This window comes from Ascaphus truei, chromosome 3, assembly GCF_040206685.1.
Source record: "Ascaphus truei isolate aAscTru1 chromosome 3, aAscTru1.hap1, whole genome shotgun sequence".
NCBI classification, from domain to species: Eukaryota; Metazoa; Chordata; class Amphibia; order Anura; family Ascaphidae; genus Ascaphus; species Ascaphus truei.
In genome coordinates, this window is record NC_134485.1 from 246,860,144 (window position 1) to 246,883,476 (window position 23,333).

Here is a 23,333-nt window from a genome sequence, read left to right on the forward strand (position 1 = left end):
TAACGTACGCAATGGGTCCAGAGCATGTATGTAAAGCGAAAATGTACTTAAAGTGAAGCACTACCTTTTTCCCACTTATCGATGCATGTACTGTACGGCAATCGTCATATATGTTCATAACTGATGTAAATAACGCATGTGTAACAGGCTCTATAGTCTCCCCGCTTGCGCACAGCTTCGGTACAGGTAGGGAGCCTGTATTGCTGTTAAGGACATGCTGACAGGCGCATGCGCGAGCTGCCGTTTGCCTATTGGGTGATATGTCCTTACTTGCGAGTGTCCTTAAAGTGAGTGTCCTTAAACCGGGGTATGCCTGTACAATCTTTATTTCAAACCATTTTAGTTTGAACATTCAACTTTGCCTGAGGATGGTCAAAATTGTGTTTGTGAAAATAATGGGTGAGATAATGAAGGGCCTCCAAATATATGACTGTGCTAGTCTTACAGAAATGTAACACTGTCATGTTCAGAAGACAAACTGCATGAATCTCTTTGGCAACTGATAGTACACAATCAACTTGCTGGTTTGTTTTGAAATTCCTTTTCTTCATTTCATACAAATATGATATAACTCAGAGTTATTAAAGCCCTGTTTACAATGTTATGCATTCTACCTATCTAAATCTTGAGAAACATCTCAATATTTCCTCATTATCTATAACATGCAACATCCATACCACTGAATTTAAAATATGTATGTTTCAACATTCACAAAAAAATAAGTTTAAACTGGGCCATCTGGTGAAAAGGCCTCCTCATGTATCAGGTTTTCAGGGCTATAATAAAGTAATATTGCATAATCTTTTTCTACAACATGTAGAAAAGAAAGCTGGCAGCAATCACATGAGATATTCTTATTATCACATGTAGTGCATTTCCTTTACACATTTCTGATAAATGCTGCTAACACCTGTAGTTTTTATATTTGAATGCCTATGTTTTAATAGGAATATATCATCTGCTGAGCTATTTTAGGATTCTTTAGGAGTAAATACTTACAATGTGTGAGAGGCAGTAATGTGACTGGGTAAAAATGACAGAACATTACTGTACTGTGTTTTTCTGTGGTATAAGCAGTAAACATATGGTAACTATGGTCAGTGAAGTAACCTTTCACTGCAATGCACTTATAGGGTAAGGAGTTGTGGAGCTTTCCCTCTAGATGCAGACTAATTGTAGGTGTAAAATGCAATCTATTATTCAGAATGAAAGAAGAATGTAGAATGCAGAATGTAAGAATATTCTGTAAATTGCAAGGAGCAGATTCTCGTGCCATGTGTAATTTGTGCAATAATACTTTTCTCTTGGTTGATTTTGATCAAATTAATTATAACTTAATTCAGTCATTCATTCTTTAAGCAAATATAGCTGTAAATCCACAATGTGCAGCTGTCAATATCGATTGTTTTGTAAGAAAATTACATGCTTATGACATTCATACTGTATAGACTTTAATAAAAAAGTTCAGTGGAAACGTTATTAAATGTAGTATTGATATTAGTGAGACTAAGTGACTTCAAGATTCATGTGTCATGTTCATTAGAAAGTAATGACACTGACTGGCACTGAGTTTGAAGCAGGCGAGCCTGGTTCAATTCCCGGTGTCGGCTCCTTGTGAACTTGGGCAAGTCACTTTATCTCCCTGTACCCCAGGCACCAAAACATTGATTGTAAGCTCCACGGGGCAGGGACCCACGCCTGTAAAATGTCTCTGTAAAGTGCCTGTAAAATGTCTCTGTAAAGCGCTGCGTACAACTAGCAGTGCTATACAAGAACATGCTATTATTATTACTTCCTACAGTAAAGCACAAGTTCTTAGGTTCCATCTGAAGTTTTCATTTTTTCAAACAGGTAATGTAACAAATGAAGCTAAGGCTTATAAGGTCAAAAAGTCAGGTGTCCAATATGCACTAAATGAACACCTAGTGCAGATAATTTATCTTCCAAGTGCACTGGTCAGTGAATATGAAAGGGATGAAGTTAGTTGCAATCTCCTGCTTTGTTCTTCAGCAGGACTGGGAAGACGTGTACAATATATGTTATGGTGCAATTGCTCCACCAGCAGATGAGTGTAGAAATGTCACATTGAAATCATCTACTATCCATAAATAAAATAATCTCATTCTTTTATGGAGCTACATTACCCCCTACTGGTGTATTTTCAGACTACATCTTGGCTATTTCGTTTCACATTCAAAGAGAAATATTGCTGACACAAAATGTTGCATTGAGAAATGTTTCTAACCATACTCCACCATCAGGAAATCAAACGTATATTTAATATCATATTTTGCTGCCGAATTCATATTTCTATATTCACTATTTTCAAAAAGTATGCTATTCCCTTCCTATGTGAGCTTTTGATGACTACTCTCTTTGATTTTGTCTTTCATATCAATATTCATTGAGAATATATGCCCCCAAGAATATTTGCCATATTCAAGTTTGTGAGAAAAAAATACCTACATGACATTGATAAATTAGCATGCCACATATATATTAGGAATGGCAACTACTTTATTTTCAATTTAAGTCATGGGGTACTTTACAATGTGTAAAAAGAGCAGCTGGCCACTCCAGCGCTTAATGGGTTAAGTGTGTTTCTGTCTTCATCGCGATGATTGTATTTAAGCTGCTAACAAGTGCACCAATTGTTACACAGGGAAATGCATTAGTAAAAGTGTCCCTTGATTGTGATAAGGAACACACACACACACACACACACACACACACACACACACACAAATATGTATGCATATACCGTATTCAGCTACTGTAAGAAGACGTGTACTTCCTTCAGCAAAGGACAAAGCAAGGAATATACGGTTGATATGTTATCATGAATGCGGCGAAAACAACCACAGACTACTGTAAATAATGAGACACCTGGTCTAAAATTTGGGGACCTGAAAAGATCGCGCACACAGTAAGAGACAACGCGTCCTGACCTGTGCAACTAGAAAGACCTCAAAGGGATGATTGATCTACTGATTAAAAATGCAATACACATTGTAGGATTTATACCATATAAATTTATTTTATCTACAGCCCCACGTCTCTCCATTTGCAATGCCTGCGTTAAGCACCATGGGGATCAATAGCAATATTGCTACACCGAGCACATCAATGACACGAATGGATAGGGACATGAATGATGCTTAGGGTGGAGAGACTGGGTTCAATGCCCCTGGTGGAGGAGTCTGGAGATGTTGCTGGTTCTTACTTGGCGGGAATTTGGCAGCCAGCTTTGTCCGAGCCGCTTCATTCTTTCAACTTCTGGGACTCTCCAGGGAGCTCATTATGAAGCTGGTTATTAGGGGGGATGGACACCATCGGATCCACCACTCTATAGAAATCCCAGCCTTAAAAGTGACTGGAGCCCGCGGCCAAAGGGATGTACTGAAAGAGAGAGATATAGATCATTGCAAAAACACTTGTTCACTGATACAGGGACTGGCAAGCTGTTCATCCCGGAGGGAGGAGCTGAGCTCTGTCAGGGACTGTAGGGCCACCAGCAGCCAGCAGCCCTAACACCGTGAGCTCCCACACACACTACTAGTACCGAGGGACGAGGTCCAAGGCTGGAGGACAACCATGGTGAGAGCCTAACCAAGGCTAGCTCAAGGCACCGACATGAAGAACATCTGCCAATAACTAAGGCCCCAATAAAACCCCAAACAAAGCATATTCGGTAAGCAATCGCGTGTGTGTTTTCTTTCTTTTCTCTTGCTGAACAACTGTAGCGTTGATGCTCCTTTAGCTCCAGGACGTGTAAAGCAATTGATGCGACTGTCTGCTTAGGAAGTGTATGTGGATCTCCTAGACTGCGAATGCTGCAATAAGTGCCGAGCACCTGCTGAGGGACAAGTCTGGGAGGATGAGGCTGGGCGCAGGCGGTGCTGCTGCTGATGGAGCAGCAGGGACCCCCCTCCATTCTTTCAGATGAAATACAATAGTACCCCTGAAAACTTGTTATAAAAGAATCAAGTAGCAGGTTCCGCTCAATAATGCTTGGCAGGGGAATACATTTGAAGACGCGTCAGACCGGAGCATTGTCATGTTCCACTGCGAGTGGTGTGCATGCAACAATACAATACTGTGTGATGTGCAGCCTTGTTCAGGGTTCATCGTAGACAACATGTATTTAAATAGAATAAATACAGTGTGCTTTAGAATATGTTGCCGATTAGGCAGAGTATGTTATTTACAGCATGTTTCTTCTGCAAAATATCTGCGGCTGACCTTTGTATAATAGAAGCTGCAGCCTCGGTTGAGTGTAAAAAGAGTGCTACGCTATGATGGTGATAAGGTTTATTGTGCCGAGATAGTGTAATCGCATTTGTATAGGGAGCATATACTGCATGTAGTGAAAACAGCCGTTTTGTTTTAAATATGGCATTAATTTAGACAGAGGAAGCATGAAAACTGACAGCTGTAGACCAAAAATGGTGCACATACTGTACTGTATATAGTAATGCAGACAGGCATTAAGCACTTCCCCCGTGGACAGCTCCCTTCATTGGTACTTCCATAAAATGCATCTGATTTCTGGGAAATTAATCATTGCAAAGAATAAGAATATAATACTGTAGCAGATAAGGCTCAAATGTTCTTATTAAAGGGACAAAGTTAATGCTGCTCAATGGCCGGCTTGATATGATAAATGACTGAGTGCAATGCTTACCCAAAACAAATTGTATAAGTAATCATTATAAAACAGGTTGTAATATAACCACTTTCATTGATTTCGGAAGGATTGTTATCCTATAATCATTGCATGGTTTTAATAATAATAATGAGTTAGCATGTATACTCATGTCACTTACAATGTGGCTGAAGAGTATATATCCTTTTTGAATGTTAATATTTCAGTTGACTGTTAAAAAATCTCTTAAACATGCCATTTATTTATTGCTCCAATCATACAATCCCAAAATAACAGTAATAAAGATCACTTTTTAGAATAATGCTTTGTGTTCCAGAGAAAACATCTCTGTGTGCAGTAATCCAGACGAATACTAACTTTGACCTTAAATGTTACTGTACTTGAAACTTCAGAAATATTCACCATGTCTGCATGTGCCTCTCATGTATATCTGTGTATCTTATTGTCATTGTAGGGTCGAGGTGGAATGCACCCCCATTCTCTACTTACCTAAGTAATTATACAGTACATCATTGGAGATGGAAAATAAAGTTAAGTCAGTTACTTTCCTCATCAAAAACATATTTGTCTTCTGCTTCATTCTGAGTTTAGACATTCAGTTCAGGTAAGTAGTGTACTGTATTATTTCCAGCTATTTGTCTGCCTCAGTTAAAAGTTATGTTATATGGAAGTTATTTGGTATTGATCACAACCACATCGCAATAATGTGCATTAACTGCTAAATTTGTGTTAACCTCAGCGGTATTTTAATGACAACATGAATTAACCCAGACAGAATTAAATGAGACATATTTCAACTATGTCTATTGTAGCCCATTAGAAAATTACTGCATGGATCTGATGAGTTACGCTCAATAATTCAAGACGAGTCTGGGTTTATATTCGATAATTGGAAAGAAATCTTAATTTAAGGTTTACTATTTTGGCACCACTAGGTACTACAGAGCTATATCAAATCTGATTCCCTATATCCGATCCATTATTTTAGACATCAAATGAACAGTAAATTTGAAGAATGATATAATCTATACACTCAAATTAATATTACCTACATTGTTGACAGGCATAGTCAGGTAGCTTCAGCCCTAAAGTAAAATGATTGTCAGATTGCAATAGCATAGATTGCAGCCTTTTATTTATGCTAGACACTGAGGGGAATCTCAACTGGAAAAATAGAAAAGTAGCCTACCATCTCATTAACCAGCTCAATTATAAAATAACAAAGCATATAGACAGATTTTCCTAAATCCAGTATTCTTTAGTAAATTAGACTATCCCTCCAGCACCAGTACAGATACACCTATCTATGCCCACACTGTATTTTAAGTGGCAGTCCTACTGTACCTATGATGAACTGAGGACAGTGGCATGTTAAATAGGTTACATTGATTTAATTGACACATTTAAAAAAAAAATGAAATAAGGATAAGTATTTTTTTTTTAACTTTTACTATTTTAATTGCAAATTGCTTTGGAGGGGTGTATTCTTATGTCTTTTGGTGATAAGACTGTTTGCCAGTAGTCAAAGTCCCAGGTAAATTGATTGCAAAGTAATTATGGTGCCATTATTAGTCAAACCAATATTTTGGAAACCGGAGGTCTCTAGAGGTTCAGGGACCATGGTACGGCTCAGTTCAGATACCTAATATATATATATATACCTAAAAAGTGGGGGCTGCTCATTTATGGGTATTAAACCCCAACATTCTGAGCTGTTAATATGTTCCAAAACACTTTTAAAAAAGTGCACTCTACTCTACAGCGAAGAATTTGAAGTTAATACAGTAGTTGTCTGGGTTTAAATGGAGATTGGTTCCAATCAGATATGAAAACAGTTTGTAATAAAATATGTATTTAATAGCACTGAAACAATACTCAATATGGCACACAATATCTAGACACTTTGAAACACGTCTCTGAAGAGCTTATAAAATATATTTTCTTGACTGAGGCACAGTACAGTAAAATTAAATTACTTGTTCAATGTAATGCAGAGTTGAAACTAGACCTTGGTTCTTCTAAGTTGGTTTATAGTATTGCGTCTTCATACTTCAAAGGTATACCTTAATTTGAATGTATCTGAAATGTGTTTAAAAGCAACAATCAGTTATAGGGTCTATGTATCAGTCTTCAAAACTTGGGAAACTTTGGAGCAAAATGGTGTTATTCCAAAATGTATAACTTGTATGTTTGGGCCATCATTGCAGAAGAAGACAGAGGGACACTTCACTCATGGGATGGGTGGGTTAGACCTTCTCAATTAAAAGTGACCTCCACAAAAGATTGTAGCTAATGTCAAGTTTCATTTTACAATATTATATATATATATATACATATATATATATATACACAGTTTACAATTATATATATACATATATATATATATATATATATATATATAGAGAGAGAGAGAGAGAGAGAAAGAGAAAGAGAGAGAGAGAGAGAGAGAGAGAGAGAGAGAGAGAGAGAATAAATGAATAAAGTGTGTAAATTAGATTACCAATAAATAATAAATAATATAAACAATATACGGAAGGTGTCCAAGATAGTAACAAAGTTCCAACCGCTTGTGGTCCTAAAGAGAATGAAAAGAAGACACAATAGTGAAGTACTAAAAGACAATTTTATGCAATAGAAAATTGGCTACTTACAATGTAGCAGATAAAATCAGGCAGTGTGTGAAAGGGTGTAGCAGAATGTCCATCTTGTCTGCTTGAACTTTTCCCTGAATTAAATGATACATCTAAGCAGAAAAGCGACCTCCAGATATGCAGTCAGTTTTATCAGCTTCTGCTTGTTGTTTTCAGTAGAAGTAGAGTTGTGTTGCTGGTCGTATACCAGTACTGTGTTTTCCTTAGAAGCGGCTTAACCGCAAGTTTTGTTTACAGTAACCAAGGCTAAATGAAAAGTCCCCAGCTAAGCTGTTATTTAGTAATATGCTAATATTGTTACGCCTCTAATTTACGCCTCCAATTAACAACTTATTTCTCTGTATAAATAGTATTGCTTTTCCGTAATAAAGTTGAGATGAGGAATCAGAATTACCCAGTGTGCATCTTTTTCTTCATCTACCGAGTACTCATACGTCATCAGAATGAGATCCAACAGCCCAGGGCATGGTTAAGTCTCCCCGGGTTGAGCAACACTGTTTCCAGTTACGGCCGGCTGACCTGAGGTCCCCGGCCCGTATTGAGTTTAAGAACCTTACAGGTGCCCGAGACAACCTAAGGTCCCTGGCCCATTTTAACTGGCAAGAACCTTACAGTGTGGATATATGTTATCAAACAAATAATCTGAAGGTAAATCAGCAACTCCCTCCTGGCTTTTGAATCATTCAAGTTCTGAATAAAAATATAAATATAACAAAGTGAAAACCCACAACTACTGTAAGTGACAGAAAATTAAACCAGAGAAAACCAAAATCCCAAGGAGACATTAAAACATTAATTTAATAATGGATAAAAAGAAAGAAACAAATGGACTAACAAAAATGAGATGAATAATATTTCATTGATTAGAAACGCACCCAGATCTATTTCTGCGTTTAGTCCAAAGAGGACAAAGGTTTTCATAGTGTGTATCCACCTTGTTTCTAATCTAGAAATCTCATTAATGGTGTCTCCTCCTCTCCAATTTGGAGAAAGTTTTTCAATACCTATACAAATTATCCCCATAGGATTTTGGTTATGACATTCTGTAAAATGTTTTAAAAAAATGTAGTGCAGGTGTCTTTGGTTCAATCAACCAATGGCGATGCTGCTAGATGTGTATGTAGCCATGGCTGGTCCAGACGATACTCTCTGCCTTCTGTCACGTAAGTCCTGATAGCTACAGGCAGTGTCAGGCTATCCTGTGGGTTTACCCCATCTCATGCTGCCTCTGAGTGACAGGGGTGGAGGTGAACTGGAGTCTGTGTACAGCCGATCATGGTGCAGACCCTGTGCCCTGCCCAACTGTGCCTTAGGGAGGAAGTGTCCAAATTACAGTTAGTTCAAGTTCATCTGAGCTGGGAGTGAGACATGTCTTCAGCCCCTCCTGGGGCTGAGTGCAGCCCAAGATCTGTGCAGAGCTTGAAGAATTTTTCAAGATATTAGATTGGGTAGAAAAATAAATCAAAATAAAGTTTAATATTGAGACCTACGATATGTAGATTACATTGTTATTTTTGCCACAAGTCCAGAAGACCTGCAGCGACAAATTGGACAACCCGCCAAAGCGAATAAGAATGTGGGCCTCCATATGAATCTCAGTAAGATCAAAGACCAAGATGTTCAACAAATGGGTGAAGTCAGCAAAAATTTAAATAAATGGAATAGAACTAGAAGAAGTCGAAGACTATGTCTATCTTGGCTGGCAAATAACAATGGATGGGAACATCTTGAATGAAATCAATAGACAAATTAAAATGGGATGCAGCAAATTTGGAAGAAACAAGACAATAATTCGAGAAACCTTGCACTGTGCCTCAAGAAGAATGTTTTCAACCAGTGTGTTCTGCATGTACTCACGTATGGATGTCAAACGTGGACCCTAAATGCAAAGATAATTCAAAAGATTCAGACAATGCAAAGGAGTATGTAAAGATGTATGCTGGGTATTACCCAAAGAGTCAGGAAAGAGAATGAATGGGTTCAAAACCAAACAAAAGTCTGTGACATCATCACAAGGGTGAAGAAATTAAAATAGCAGTGGTCCGGACATATCGCAAGAAGAAATTACCATCATTGGACAAAGATGATACTTGCCTGGATTCCAAGAGACATTAAAATACCAAGACGATGACCAAAAGTAAGATGGAAGGATGAAATCAGAAAATGTGTTCTAGCAATGTGAAAAAGAGAAGCTTGCAACCACAGTACCTGGAAGATCATAGGGGATGCCATGATCCAGCAGTGGATCGGCAAGTGCTGACTATGTATATTGATCCAGAGGAAGGCAAACAAAAAACCCCAGTGAAACATCATCCAATGATATCTCATAAGGGGAAAATAAATTCCTCCCCAACGCCAAATATTGTCAATCAGATTTCTCCCAGGATATTCACTGAAAATCAATCAACTGGTGCTGTTTTTAGAGACATACTTATATTAATAGCTAACATTTGAATGCAAGTGCACTGTGCACCAACACCAAAGGGATAATAATGCAATCATTGTTACATGTTCAAATGTAAAGGGGAAAAGTAAAAAAAATATAATGAATGTAGTCTTTTTTGAATCATAGTACTGTATGTGGATTTTTAGCCTCTGATCTAAAAGTCATACAAGGAATAATTTAAAGTATGCCAGTCCAGCAATTTCTTCTGGAGTGTATATTTTTATACATTTTAGTACCTAGGGAAGTTAAACATATCAATATTTCAAGTTTATGAAGTTCTAAAGGCTGTTACAGTCTTGTAAAGATTGGATCATCCTCATCTATATAGAATAACATAAACCCAGCTATTTCAAATTTCAGAGTTATACTGCTGTATATCTTTGAGTTGTAAAACATATAATAAATATCCACAAATAAAACCATTCATTTAAAAATACTGAAGATCCCTAATCTTGTACATGATAGCTTCTGTTTCACAGTTCCACTTTACCATTGAACCTAGTGATGAAAGACCCATACAGTAGTTTCTTTTTTAATCTGTGTGTTTAATAGATTTTAGGTGGAAGATACGGAAAATCACTTCCTTAGTGTTATCCGAATTCCACCTTTGGCACATGCTTAGAATGTGAGCAAATTCCAGGGATGCTGGATTCATACAGTCAGAAGAGAGAGAGAAAAAAAACAGTACTGATTTGTTTCTGTTTATTCAAACTCAGTGTAATAGATAACGGGACAACAATTACAAAAAAAAAGCCTGGATAATAAACCTGGTAAGAACATGAGTGCTGAGCCAATATTACCAGCCAACTCAAATGAGGATACTGCCATTTTGCATTTGACATGCATATTTCAGAATTAACTGTGGTATAGTGATGTCCTACTTTGAGTACTGAACATATATACATACACACACACACACATATATATATGTATGCATGTATGTCTGTATATATATATATATATATATATATATATATATATATATATATATATATATATATATATATTCATTAGATGAGTGCTTTCATGTACAAAGTTTAAGAAATGTGATGCTGATATTGCTGACAAAAAATGACTTTTACATCTTTTTTAAATAGTTTATCTCAAATGACTACTGCTTCAATCAAAGATGACACTAATGATAACATCACCATATTTACTCGAATACTTGATGGTCTGCTTGATGGTTATGACAACAGACTTCGGCCTGGACTCGGAGGTAAAATTATTTCTCAACAGGCTTATACTTTGTTATATCATCTTATTTGTTCTGTCCATTAACACTAAAGGGTTGATTTAATATGTGCTGAATTTGCCGATCAGGCTGTTTTTGGCTGAACTGTCCCATTTAAATGAATGGAGAATTTCTGCTGAAAACAGCCCGATCGGCCACTTCTGATCATATAAAATAAGTCTCGTAGAGGTCTACTTATCAAACTATATTTGGGTGACGTCACAAGCAATTGCCCCTACAACTCTGGAGAGCATTGGACATTGTGACGGCTGATATTAGAATTTGATCACCACTGCACTTTCCCACACTGATATTCACCTAGGGTATCTGTACTGCTCACTTGCCGACTCAGCATTCCTGATTCAGTGAGCCAGTAGTGCTGCTGTGATTTGAAATTTTTGAACCCATTATTCTAACTTCAGTTGAGTGATATTCTTGTTATATCGTGTGGTTTTAATTTATATTTATGTGAATACTTCCTTTTTAGTATCCAGGTATTTTGGTATATATCTCCTGAGGGGGACCATGTACACGCCCCTCAGGATTTATCGCTCTGTGACATTATATTAATAATTGTGTTCACATTATTAGTAATTCAGTGGGGATTTTCTTGTGATTTTGTTTATGGTTTTTAATGTATTTGTGTGTTCTGCTGTGTATGATATATTAATAAATTAACTTTTTTTATATATTTTTACACAAATCTTTGAGTGCCCTCCTCTTTTGGAGATTTGTGGACTAACCCTGGTGGGTCTTTTACATTTGATCAATCTGTCAGTAACACCATGTTACCGTCACAGGTAAACTAGTAAGAAAACAAATGGTTTAAAATGCATACCGAAATTGACACCCGATTAGCTTCAAGAACCTCCTTAACTACTTGCTAAATACATCTCTTTGCATCACTGTAATGCCACAACAGTAATTTTTGTAGCTCAATTTATAACCTCCAAATGTATAATTTACAATCATTGCCTTTGTTCATGTATCATAAAAAATTATTGGTACTATATTTTTAGACTGTAAGTGCCTCTAAACAGACACTTTCTTAATGTCTCAGTTTGTCTTAATTGTACTTGTTTTGTTTTACAAAGTTAGTGTTCTCCTTTCGCATTGCACTGTGCTGTAGAATATGTTATCATCTTACGAATAAAAGATCATAAATTAATAACAATAATAATAATGTCAGAAAGTATAACATAAATGGAATATCATTATCAGAAATAACATTGAAGGTACATTGCGGTACTTGAACATAGAAATATGTCTATTTTAGAAAGTATGTTTCTTTTGTGTGATACAATGTATCATTTGTTTCAGAAAAATGCCGCTTTTACAATTGTGATACAAGAATGTACAGTATCAATCCAATTTTGACCACAATGTTTTAAAGCACCAGTTTTTTCAAAGAAAAAAAACAATTGAAAACAATGTAATCTTTTCTGTGATGTATATACTGTAGTACCATTTTTTTGGCATTGGAATTGCACTAGATTGTGTATATATACAGTATAGCCTCCTAGTCTATATGCTGATCATGTCACAGAGATCAGAGTTTACAAATTTCCAAAAAACAGGGCTGATCCATTTAGAGGATTTAGGGCCTTATTCATTATGGTTCACTGCCAATGGTCGCATTGTGCTCGTCCAAGAACGGTCATTCAAATAAAGCAGAAAATTACATTTAATGAAGTTCAAATTCAGACTGTAATTACTAGATGTATATGCTTCATAGTTATCAATATATTTATTTGAGCCTAACAGTAACTTTAAAATTAGCATTCAACTCACCCAGTAAATTCATTTTAAATCTGTTTTGAAAAAAGTGCAGCTACAATTGAAAATACACTGTTCTGTTGTAATTGTATATAGAGCTTTATGGCTTTAAATTCTAACTAGACATACAGATGTACTGTAGCAAGACGTATTGTCTCCAGTGGCACAGATTAAAAAGCAAATGTCCCTTACGCTGTGTACAGTGTCTAATGTGACCGAGCTGTTGGGGTCCATACTTCTGAATCCGACCCGCGCAGTATTAGTCTGTCCGGGCCGCGACAGTTGCAGGGTTGCGGCAATGAAGATGGTGAGATTGACTACATCTGTAATACTAATTTGCAACTTTATACCATAGCCATACAGTGTCAGGAATGAAAGTTTTTTTTTTTTAGTAAATCATTCTTAATAATAATAATAATAATAACATGTTATTGTATCTTGTCATTCTTCATTTTTCATAACTTTTGGAATACAACCATCCTTCACAATTGGACAGATGTTTAACCGTGTTGTAGAGCCTTTTGATTTGAACTGAGCAAGAGAGTTTCATACTGTACAAGGATCTATCATACTGTAACAAAACATCAAAATGCCTTTAGCAATCAATTGATTAACCCATCTATTGTGTAGCAAGGCAGACATTGCCCTTAAACAGTTAATACATTGATTGATGAAGCACAGTATAGCTTGAAAAGCTTTATATAACCACCCCTTAAGTCCAAACATGGATACATAGAATTATTCATAGTTTTATTTGAAAAATGCACGCTGCTTTTCAGTGCTCTTTAAAATAATTTTTCTTTGTTTTATTTTTGGAGAAACATCCAACTCTTCAACAATCATGTGGTGAGCATATCCCCGATAAGCATCCCACTTTGTTTCTAGATTAAATAAAAGCTTTTGCTGATCAGGAATTACAGGGGCATACAGTTGCTTGTATAGAGTAGGTTAAGAAGGGAATAACAAATTTAGAAACACTTTTTAGGACACTTAACTGCATTTAATCCCCATGGTCACATTCATGTCAAAACCGGCAACAACTAAGCTGCATAGCAACAATTACTGTACCAACGCGGATGACGTTTAGAGAAAAGATGATTACTAAGACCTCGAAAGAGCTATATTTCAAGTGGACTGGTACTAAACTTTAACTGTTCCCTGTAGCTGATCATATATATGATACTTCCCTTGTAAGTATGTCAGATTTAATAACCATTTTTAATACATGGAATGCAATTTTACCATAGCGACAATTATAACACCAGATAAATGATGTCTGTCACACATATCACAGAGGGTACAGGTGGCACTACTGTGCCAAGCCTGGTGTAATAGAGTGGCTGCTATAGTTGCAACATGAAGGCATGCCCTGTGCCTATTCCTTAAGATACTGAATGCTCCCTTTCCTACAGATGTATTAAGATTTACTGCCAGCGTGACCGCGAGATGCTAAATCTAAATCCCCAACAATTATTTACAGTTTGCAGGGTGATTGGGACTGAGTTTTAGTGTCAGCAGTAGTTCTCTACAGTAATGATAGGCATCGCTCGTATGCTAGTGTGTCTTTAATCTAAATGCAATGTAACCCAACCCTTATTTCCATTCATTTCATATGATATCCCATTTATTTCAATGTAACCCACCACTTATTCCCCTAAAAACTTCAAATGACTAAAAAGGTATTTTGAAAGTATGACTTTTTTAATTAGATTACAGTACATGACAGTTTTGAGATAAATACAAAAGACTTTGTGAAATAATACAACCTTCTTCAACCAACATCTTAGGACATTTAGGGAAAGGAGTCCCTGCTCCGAAGAGCTTACAATCTAATTATGGGTCTTTTGAACCTCACCTAGCTAACTTCTTTATTTTATTTTCTCCACTCCTTTGCCCCTAAAACCCATCATCACAAACCCCACCCTCCTCAACTTCACCCTTTTTCTCATCCATTCTTTTCACCTATTTCCTCTTATTTTGCAATGATCCAACATGTCCCCAGTATCCTTTATGACTCATCTATTCCTCTTTCATTACTTCTCCTGTTCTGTCACTATCCTACCTCCAACGTCTATTTCCCATATTAACTCCACATTATCCTAATCTATACACCCTCTGTCACCTTTAATCCCCTTTCCTTCACCATCCTCAATTCCTCAGACATTTCAACTGCTGTAAAACAGATTTAAGAGGATACTTTGGCTGAGGTTTTTTTTTTTAACAACTACACATAATTCAAGTATTTGTAGCTCTGCATCTTAAAATAAGGAAATTAAAATGATTCAGGGTGTGAGGTTAAAAACTAGGACAAGCCTGACCTAAAATCTGGAGTAAGTTGATAGGAATGCTCTTTTGTATGACACTTTTTTTGTACTGTGGTAGAAAATGCCAATTTTCACAGCAATCAATGGAAGTAATGCAACATTATAAATGTAAAAATACTAAAAGAAACCTATCATAATTTCACCACTGAATCAATGCTACAATAAAACTTGCACTGAGTGAACTTGGTAACCTAAACAATTTATTGAGAATGTCACTATATTTGTTTTCGTATTTTTGATTGTAGCTCAATTCAATTACATAAGAGTACAATGTACTTAATCCATATTCTTAAACCATTCATGTTTATTTTTCAGAGCGAATAACTCAGGTGAAAACAGACATTTATGTTACCAGCTTCGGACCAGTATCAGACACAGAAATGGTATGTTTCAGTAAAGGCTTAGAGTTAATTTAGCATTATCCGCTAAATCACATAAATTCGAATTCAACTTTCAATTATTCCAATGTTCTTTGTTACAATTTTCTGTTTGACAGGAATATACTATTGATGTGTTTTTTCGTCAAAGCTGGAAAGATGAACGGCTTCGTTTTCAAGGACCAATGCAACGTCTTGCCCTTAATAATCTGTTGGCTAGTAAAATCTGGACACCTGATACATTTTTTCATAACGGCAAAAAATCAATAGCTCACAACATAACGACTCCTAACAAACTACTGCGTCTTGAGGATGATGGCACATTGCTTTACACCATGAGGTAAGATACTTTCATTGTGGATGGAACATTATTTTCCAATGAAGTTGAGAAAGATGCTAACTGCACTGACATATGAGCCATAAAAATTAGTTAAATTATTACCAAAAAAAAGTAATTATCTTCAATTATTACCAAAAAATATTGTGTCTTAATTATACTTTTTTTTTTTTTTTTTTTTAAACATTAATTTTCAAATAAATTGTGGGGTATATAATAAGAAAAAGTGTTGGGAGAGGTGGGGAAGGGGGGCACATAATGAACTTTTTATTCAGTGTCTCTCATTTTTATTTTGCTGTATGTTGCAATGTTTATTTAAAATATGATTGCCTGTTTCAGCAAAGCACGACATATACTTAGAAGTTGTGTTATTATCTGATAATGCCATATAGAGGGTTTCTAAAGTCCTCATGTTAAGGCATCCTAATGACAGGAACACTATTTAGGAAGGTTCAAACCACATGAAATCATAATACAGGATTAACTTGAGCCTTTTTCAGTTTTAAGGTGCTGTCATATATAACATTACAAAATACTCTAGTAGATTTCAATCCTAGAAAAATATTGATTTCAAAACATTTTTTTGAAGCCTTTTTTAAAATGGCAACTATTGGGATTTTTTGTAAATCATGCTTGGAGATTTTTCCCTCACACTTCTACTTTGATTGAGTTTTCACTAACGGGCTTATTCAATTATGTGAGATAGTGCTGACTTGAGCAACATCGCAAAGGAAGTCCAATTGACTTGAATGGGCATTCCATGCAGTAGTTTTCACTATTTCAGCACTATTTCATTTCACTGACATGGTTGAAAATGAAAAAATAAACATTCTAATTTTAGTTTCCTAGTGAAAGATTCTCCCAGTACCCGCCCCCCAAAAACTGAAATGGAATCCCTACCTATAGTAACCTATCCGTATTGCATTATTAATTCATTAATGTCCACAAGCTACTCGTGTGGGTAGGAATAGCCCCCCCTCCTCAAAATCATTAGGACAAGAATACAATCCATATGAATTGCTGTTTGTATGAGTACGTCACTGTTTTGTTAAGTTGCTAAGGTTGCTAAGAAACAAAGGTGCAAAGAAATGCAGTGCTAGAGGCAGCAATCATAAAATGTTTTGCATGTTTATAAACTACCAGATCAAAGTGTGAGTAAATCTAGTCAATAGAATAAGGTTTGCTATTGTATAAATCATTAGTGTTTATATTTTACTGTACACTACAGTATAAATCAATGCACCATATTCCACATTGTTTCTGTGAAGGCTAAATAACAATAGCATTTCAACCTAATGTATGTCGATGTAGCCTTCATTTCAGTTACATTGACATTGTTTTCCCATGGTTATATCTATGCAGCCTGTAATCAGGGCAAATTAAACTTTCACTAAACTGTGCTCAGCTACAGGGCATATTATGGCTGATTCTTGTGGTTTCCACTACAGGCATACCCCGCTTTAAGTACACTCACTTTAAGTACACTCGCGAGTAAGTACATATCGCCCAATAGGCAAACGGCAGCTCACGCATGCGCCTGTCATCACGTCCTGAACAGCAATATCGGCTCCCTACCTGTACCGAAGCGGTGCGCAAGCAGGGAGACTATAGAGCCTGTTATAAATGCATTATTTACATCAGTTATGCACGTATATAACGATTGCAGTACAGTACATGCATCGATAAGTGGGAAAAGGTAGTGCTTCACTTTAAGTACATTTTCGCTTTACATACATGCTCCGGTCCCATTGCGTACGTTAATGCGGGGTATGCCTGTATTCAATATTCAGTTGAAAACTTACCATATTTAACACAAGTATGAGATTGAAGATGCTTACATTCCCAGCTCAACTAAAATACACTGCTAAAAATGTATCAAGCTCCTACACTTGGTATTTTTGCATTTAAACGATAATTGTAAGGATGTATTTTAAAAATGTGCCTTTGAATATGGATGTAAATAGCTACTTTGGGGGTTGTGTATCAGATGTATTTAAAAACGCACCCTTAATTGATGTAAATTGAATGTTTTGCTTTGATAAATCTGGTGCTGTTTTTTACACTATACTTACCTCAGTTCCACAGCAGAAAGACTTTGAAAAATCATCCCAATTGTACCAATTTTGCGATGCTTCCAATAGTAACCCATATGGAGAATTGTTATACAGTATAGGAGGGTTATGTAGCAACATCTTCTTGATTGTAAGCTCTTTGGGGCAGGGATTTTCTTCCCTATTGTCTGATTTTAATGTATTATTTTAATTCCCTGTACTGTATTCTTTGTAAAGCGCTGAGTACATTTTTGACGCAATATAAATAAAGACATACAATACAATACAATGCAAAGTCAAGGCAAAACTGGGGCAAAATACTGCACCAAAATTATTAAAGGAAAACATTAAACTGCTTTTAATGTGATTTCTTTTCTTTGATAAATTTGCCCCAATTCTGTAGATATGAAACTTTGATAAGTCACTCCCAATGTGCAGTAGAAAGAGTTAGGCAAAATTGTCACCAGAATTCGAATCCCCCATGGATTTGTCAGTTCCTTTTATCTGCAGATCAGTCTCAAAAGGTAGATATTTAAAAAAAAAAATTACACTTGTAAGCCCTGTCTGCCCAGCAACAACAGAACACTGCCATCATGTAACGGATGTGTTCACCACAAACGAGTAGCGGACCGCAGAGCTGAGGTGGGTTAATGGAAACACCGACCTGGAGCCGCGAAGCCGGGTCCAGATTGCAGATTCCGTAGTCGTGGGAAGCTGGATCAGGATTGGAGAGAGCAGCTTAATCAATATCCAGGCTGGGGTCAGGGCAGGCAGCACAGGAGCGATGGTCGAGGTCATAGGCTGGGGTCAGCATCAGGGAAGGCTTCAGCATAGGGGCTTCAGCACAGTGAAGACCTCAAGAAGAGAGAAGCTTCAGCGCAGGAGATCCAGTGCAGGGAAGGGCTCAGGAATAGAGAAGCTTCAGCCGAGGGAAGACCTCCGGAATACAGAAGCTTCAGTGCAGGAGATCCAGCACAGGGAAGGCCTCCAGAATTAGAGAAGCTTTAGCACAGGGGATCCAGCTCAGGTGCTTCAGCACACGAATGGCCTCAGGAACAGGGAAGCTACAGCGTAGGAGATCCAGCGCAGGTGCTTCAGCACAGGAAAGGCCTCCGGAAAAGAGAAGCTTCAGTGCAGGGGCTTCAGCACAGGGAAGGCCTCATGAAGCAGGGTATAGGTCTCTGGAAGCTAAATATACTTTATATGTTATTGCAAATATACTGCAGACAGGCAAAGCACAGGTTACACAGAAAGAAAGTGTTATGCTCAGCCCCTTCCTGGTGGAAGGGGCTTACCCTAAATAGCATGGACAGCCAATAGGGGCAGAGCGGCAGAGAAGGCAGCAACAAGGCAAACCGCAGTATAAGTCCAAAAACAGCTGTTCCCAATTGCTCAGTTTAGGGAGAGATTTGCCTGGAACCTCTAGCACCATGTAAGGGTGAGTTCCAGCCAAACCCAGGACTGGAACCCTTACACAATAGCAGCAAGAACAACAGGCTGGCAAGGCCACAGACAGGCTCCCTGAGTGGAGTACAAGTGGAGCAACAGCCCACCAGACTAAGCAAGCAGAGGGAATCCTCACTACAGAAAAGGGTACCAAAGTCTTTGTGAAGAGACAGCCCTGCCACGGTACCACACTAAATATAAGAGCTCCAATGTTATGTGCTAGCGCCTACACACTGGCCCTTTACAACACAGGGTTGCGGACACTAACACACACAATTGCGCAGCACATTATAAGTACTGCAATTGTATTTGAATGATCCTCACACAAAGGATCCCAGTTATGCTTATATTGTTGTGGTTATAGCAGTTGAATATATAAATGCTTCTTTGGTTATTTACAGTCCAGTGTCGTGTCCTATATTCAGACTTGTGGTCGCGGACCCAGCTAGTGGGAACACACAGGCCATAATTGGGAGTAGAACTCAGGCCCCCGCCTCAGCATGGGTATTAGTCTGACATAATTAAAGGAGGGGTTACATTTGAGGCACAGGCTGTGATTTACTAAGTAGGGCAATACACCTGCCAAGCTCCACATCTGTCGCGAGAACACTAGACGCTATTTTACAATTCCCTTTATGGTGGCTGCTATTTTAAGTGGGTGGTGCATATGAGAAGGCCTGGACCCTAATTAGGCATTACTGTTAACTGTCCCCGATACGACTGATGATGCTAGTATTAAGGAAGGAATAGGGCTTCCCCGGCGTGGGGACCACCCGAGATGCAGGGAAAAATGATGTGTTTTAAGAAACTAATTGCCTTTGTATTGTGTACATGTGATAATGATATTGATCCTGTAAAAGTGCTTTATAGTATTGCAGGGGCGACCATGAAGTTTGGGATATTGCTACAGTATAATGTGTAAGCCTGCCCTGGCCAGAGAAACATGGTAGGACCCACTATAGGAGAAAAGATCAGAGAGTTATTAGCCAAGGACGGTGCCATTATAGATGAAGTCCGAATTGAACTGTTCCCCAAAATCCCTACCTCCACCACAGAATATGCCCCCACTTCCCCTGAGGCATTATCACTGCCATGGGACAGGTAGTAAAAAAATGTATGTAGTCTAGCCAGGGGGATCACTACTATCAAAGATTAGAGATGTTCTCTGGGGTATGCCCAACCCCACGGTAGTGAAGACGATTTTAAGAGTTGGATAGCGCAAAGGTGCGCAAACTATGGGGAACAGGATTTTTTGGGGGGGGGCGCGGCAGTTGCCATGGCCCCACGCTGTTCCCTGAGGTATTTCAATTAAATGCCGGGGGATCGTGCGAGGCCTCTGCAACCTCAACTTACCGGGATTTAGCCAGCTTCTGGTCACGTCGCCATTATAACGATGCGTCAAGTACACCGCCGGGTCATGTGATGCGTCATCATGTTAACGCATGTCAAATGCGGCTGTTGGGCCACGTGACATCACATTTGACATGCGGTCACAGGAGAGGGGGGGCGTGGGCGCTGGGACTAGTACACGGGGCGCAGCTCAAAAACTTTGCGCACCCCTGGGATAGAGCAGGCCATGCAGATGGTACAGGAATGGGGGAGGGGGGCTTAGATCAGAATAAGAAGATCCAGATTGCGGAAAGCCTTAAGGGGCCCACATTAGCTATAATCAGAGCCATTAGGGAAGGAAATTAAGTTAGCACACCTGGTGAGTATCTACAGGCCCTAGAACACACATTCGGCACCCTGGAGAGTGGGGAGGAACTGTATTTCCTTTTCAGAGGCATGTACCAGCAAGAGGTTGAGAAACTATCCAACTATTTGTGCAGACTTGAAGTGGTTTGCTGAAAGTAAGACAAAGAAAGGGTGTCACCCTTGACGGGTTGATTGCGTCAGAGTGGAGCAACTGATGCAGGGAGTACTCCCAGGAGATATCATGACTGTTGGCCTACGACTCAGAGAGTGGAAGGAATCTCCACCAAAATTCCTAGAACTATTAAAAGAAATAAGAGATGAGGAAGAATGGATCATGCAATCTCCTGTCCGGGGAAAATTAGTAGAGAAGATACTGCCATGAGGGGCGACCCCAGACAGAAATAGTGAAGAATGACCAGGGTCAGGAAAGGCAGGTGTGTTAGCCGGTGGGATGCCAAGAGTGATGGCTGCCATGCAAATGGTGGATGAATCTATTGAGAATGAATGGGAAAATCTACCCAGAAAAGCAGGGTGGCAACCCTGTATGGAGCTGACCCTAGAGGGGGGAGAAAAACACGGAGGAGCTACGAACCCAGTCGGGAAGGGTCAAACTTCTGTTATACTGTAGGTGTAGAAAAGATGGCCACTATGCAAACAGTTGCTGAAATAGAGAATACCCAGAGGGTGATTAAGCAGTTCATCTGCTCCCAGCCACAGTCAGGAAATGAACGAGGGTCCTGAGTGCAGAAAGAAGCTGTCCAAACAGCTCCCGCAAGAGATCATGCCACTCCGCACTTATCCAAGGGACTACTGGGTCCCTCAGCCCGAGTACAATCAAAGATCGAAGGACAAGTATGCGATGTCCTACTGGACAGTGGATCCCAAGTATCCATCATCTTCAAGCCACGGTACAGTTGGTACCTGAAACACCTGCTATTACAACCGTTGGAAGGCTTAGTCATTTGGGACATCAGTGACGCTAGTTACCCTTATCTATGAAGCTTGACTTTTCCAAGAAAGTAATGGGAGTGGAAGGACCATTGACGTTAGTGGTCCTCATATGCACGTAAGTTCATAACAAAAAAGAGACAGGGGTTATAATTGGCACGAACGCAAATAGTTTTAGACAATTACTGTAGCTAAGAGGTGCCAGACCGTGGGTGGCAATGATTATGACTGGATATTGACCATCCACCCTTTGTGTTTGAAGGCTTATCAGCCGATGTAAGAAAAGGACAAGGCTCAGAGTGAGGGGACCTTTGGGGAGATTATGTGGGTAGGACCCGTTCAATGCAAGTTCCTCCAACAGTGCACAGAAGATAACTGGAAAACTGACACTCAAGAAACATAGAAGGGACCACTTTCCTGATTGACAGTCCACCCCATGGGGGTTACCATGGAGGACTATTAGTAAAGGCTGGAGTGATGTCCATACAGAAAGGAAAAACAGATACTATAGTTGTGCATGTTTTGGGCTGGCATCAATACAGCTTGTGGACTCTTAACTGACCTCGCCTACAGTCCGCTCTGTCACAATGACCCATAGTGGTGGCCCGGAAAAAGAGTGGAGTGGTGAGAATGTGCATTGACTACAACACACTGAATAAAGGAACCATCCCAGACCAGTAAACAATGCCACGTATAGAAGATGCATTGGATTGCCTCACTGGAGCAAATTGTTTTCAGTCTTGGATCTTCGTAGTGGTAATTACCAGATCCCAATGAGCAAGTATGATAAATAAAAGACTGTGTTTATATGCTCTTTGAGGTTTTACCAATTTGAGTGCATGCCAAAAGGAGTGTCAGGGGCCCCAGCTATGTTTACACAGGCTAGTGGGAGATATGAATCTACTTGAAGTATTGGTATATCTGGATGATATCATAGTATTCGGAAAAACTTTGGAGGAACACCAGGAATGATTGATGAAGGTATTAGATCTATTAAGTGAAAGTGGACTAAAATTGTCAGTTGACAAGTGCATTTCTGCTGGATGTCTGTCACGTATGTATGACACATCGTATCAGAAATAGGAGTGGCTACCAATCCCTCTAAGTTAGAGGCCATTGCATCTTGGCCAAAGCATACCCAGCTGACAGAGTTGCGGCCCTTCCTGGGGTTCTGCAGATATTAGACGGTTCGTGAACAACTTGTCAGCCATAGTACAGCCATTGACACAGTTGACAAAAGGTTATCCTCAACCAAAAGGATGTACAGTAGCATGGCCTCTGGGGCCACCAGTCAAGAATATTTTAAAAGAATGAGCCAATTGGGAATAGATGACTCATAAGTGCGAAGAGGCTTTCCAAGTCATAAAGGCCTGCCTTATAAA

The 23,333-nt window shown here is 38.6% G+C and overlaps 2 protein-coding genes across 2 annotated transcripts in view; one reads left to right on the forward strand and one right to left on the reverse strand.

Moving 5' to 3' along the window:
- Nucleotides 1-23,333, reverse strand: part of GABRB3 (gamma-aminobutyric acid type A receptor subunit beta3) — a 463,256-nt gene that overhangs the window by 354,583 nt on the left and 85,340 nt on the right. The gene's annotated exons all lie outside the window — the stretch shown is intronic.
- The window catches only part of GABRA5 (gamma-aminobutyric acid type A receptor subunit alpha5), a 139,337-nt gene continuing 119,073 nt past the window's right edge, over nucleotides 3,070-23,333 (forward strand). The window contains exons 1-5 of the mRNA XM_075590562.1: nucleotides 3,070-3,691; nucleotides 5,121-5,270; nucleotides 10,861-10,982; nucleotides 15,413-15,480; nucleotides 15,594-15,814. Of these exons, the coding sequence (XP_075446677.1) occupies nucleotides 5,185-5,270; nucleotides 10,861-10,982; nucleotides 15,413-15,480; nucleotides 15,594-15,814 (497 nt within the window). The 5' untranslated portion in view covers nucleotides 3,070-3,691; nucleotides 5,121-5,184. The remainder of the gene's footprint in view (nucleotides 3,692-5,120; nucleotides 5,271-10,860; nucleotides 10,983-15,412; nucleotides 15,481-15,593; nucleotides 15,815-23,333) is intronic.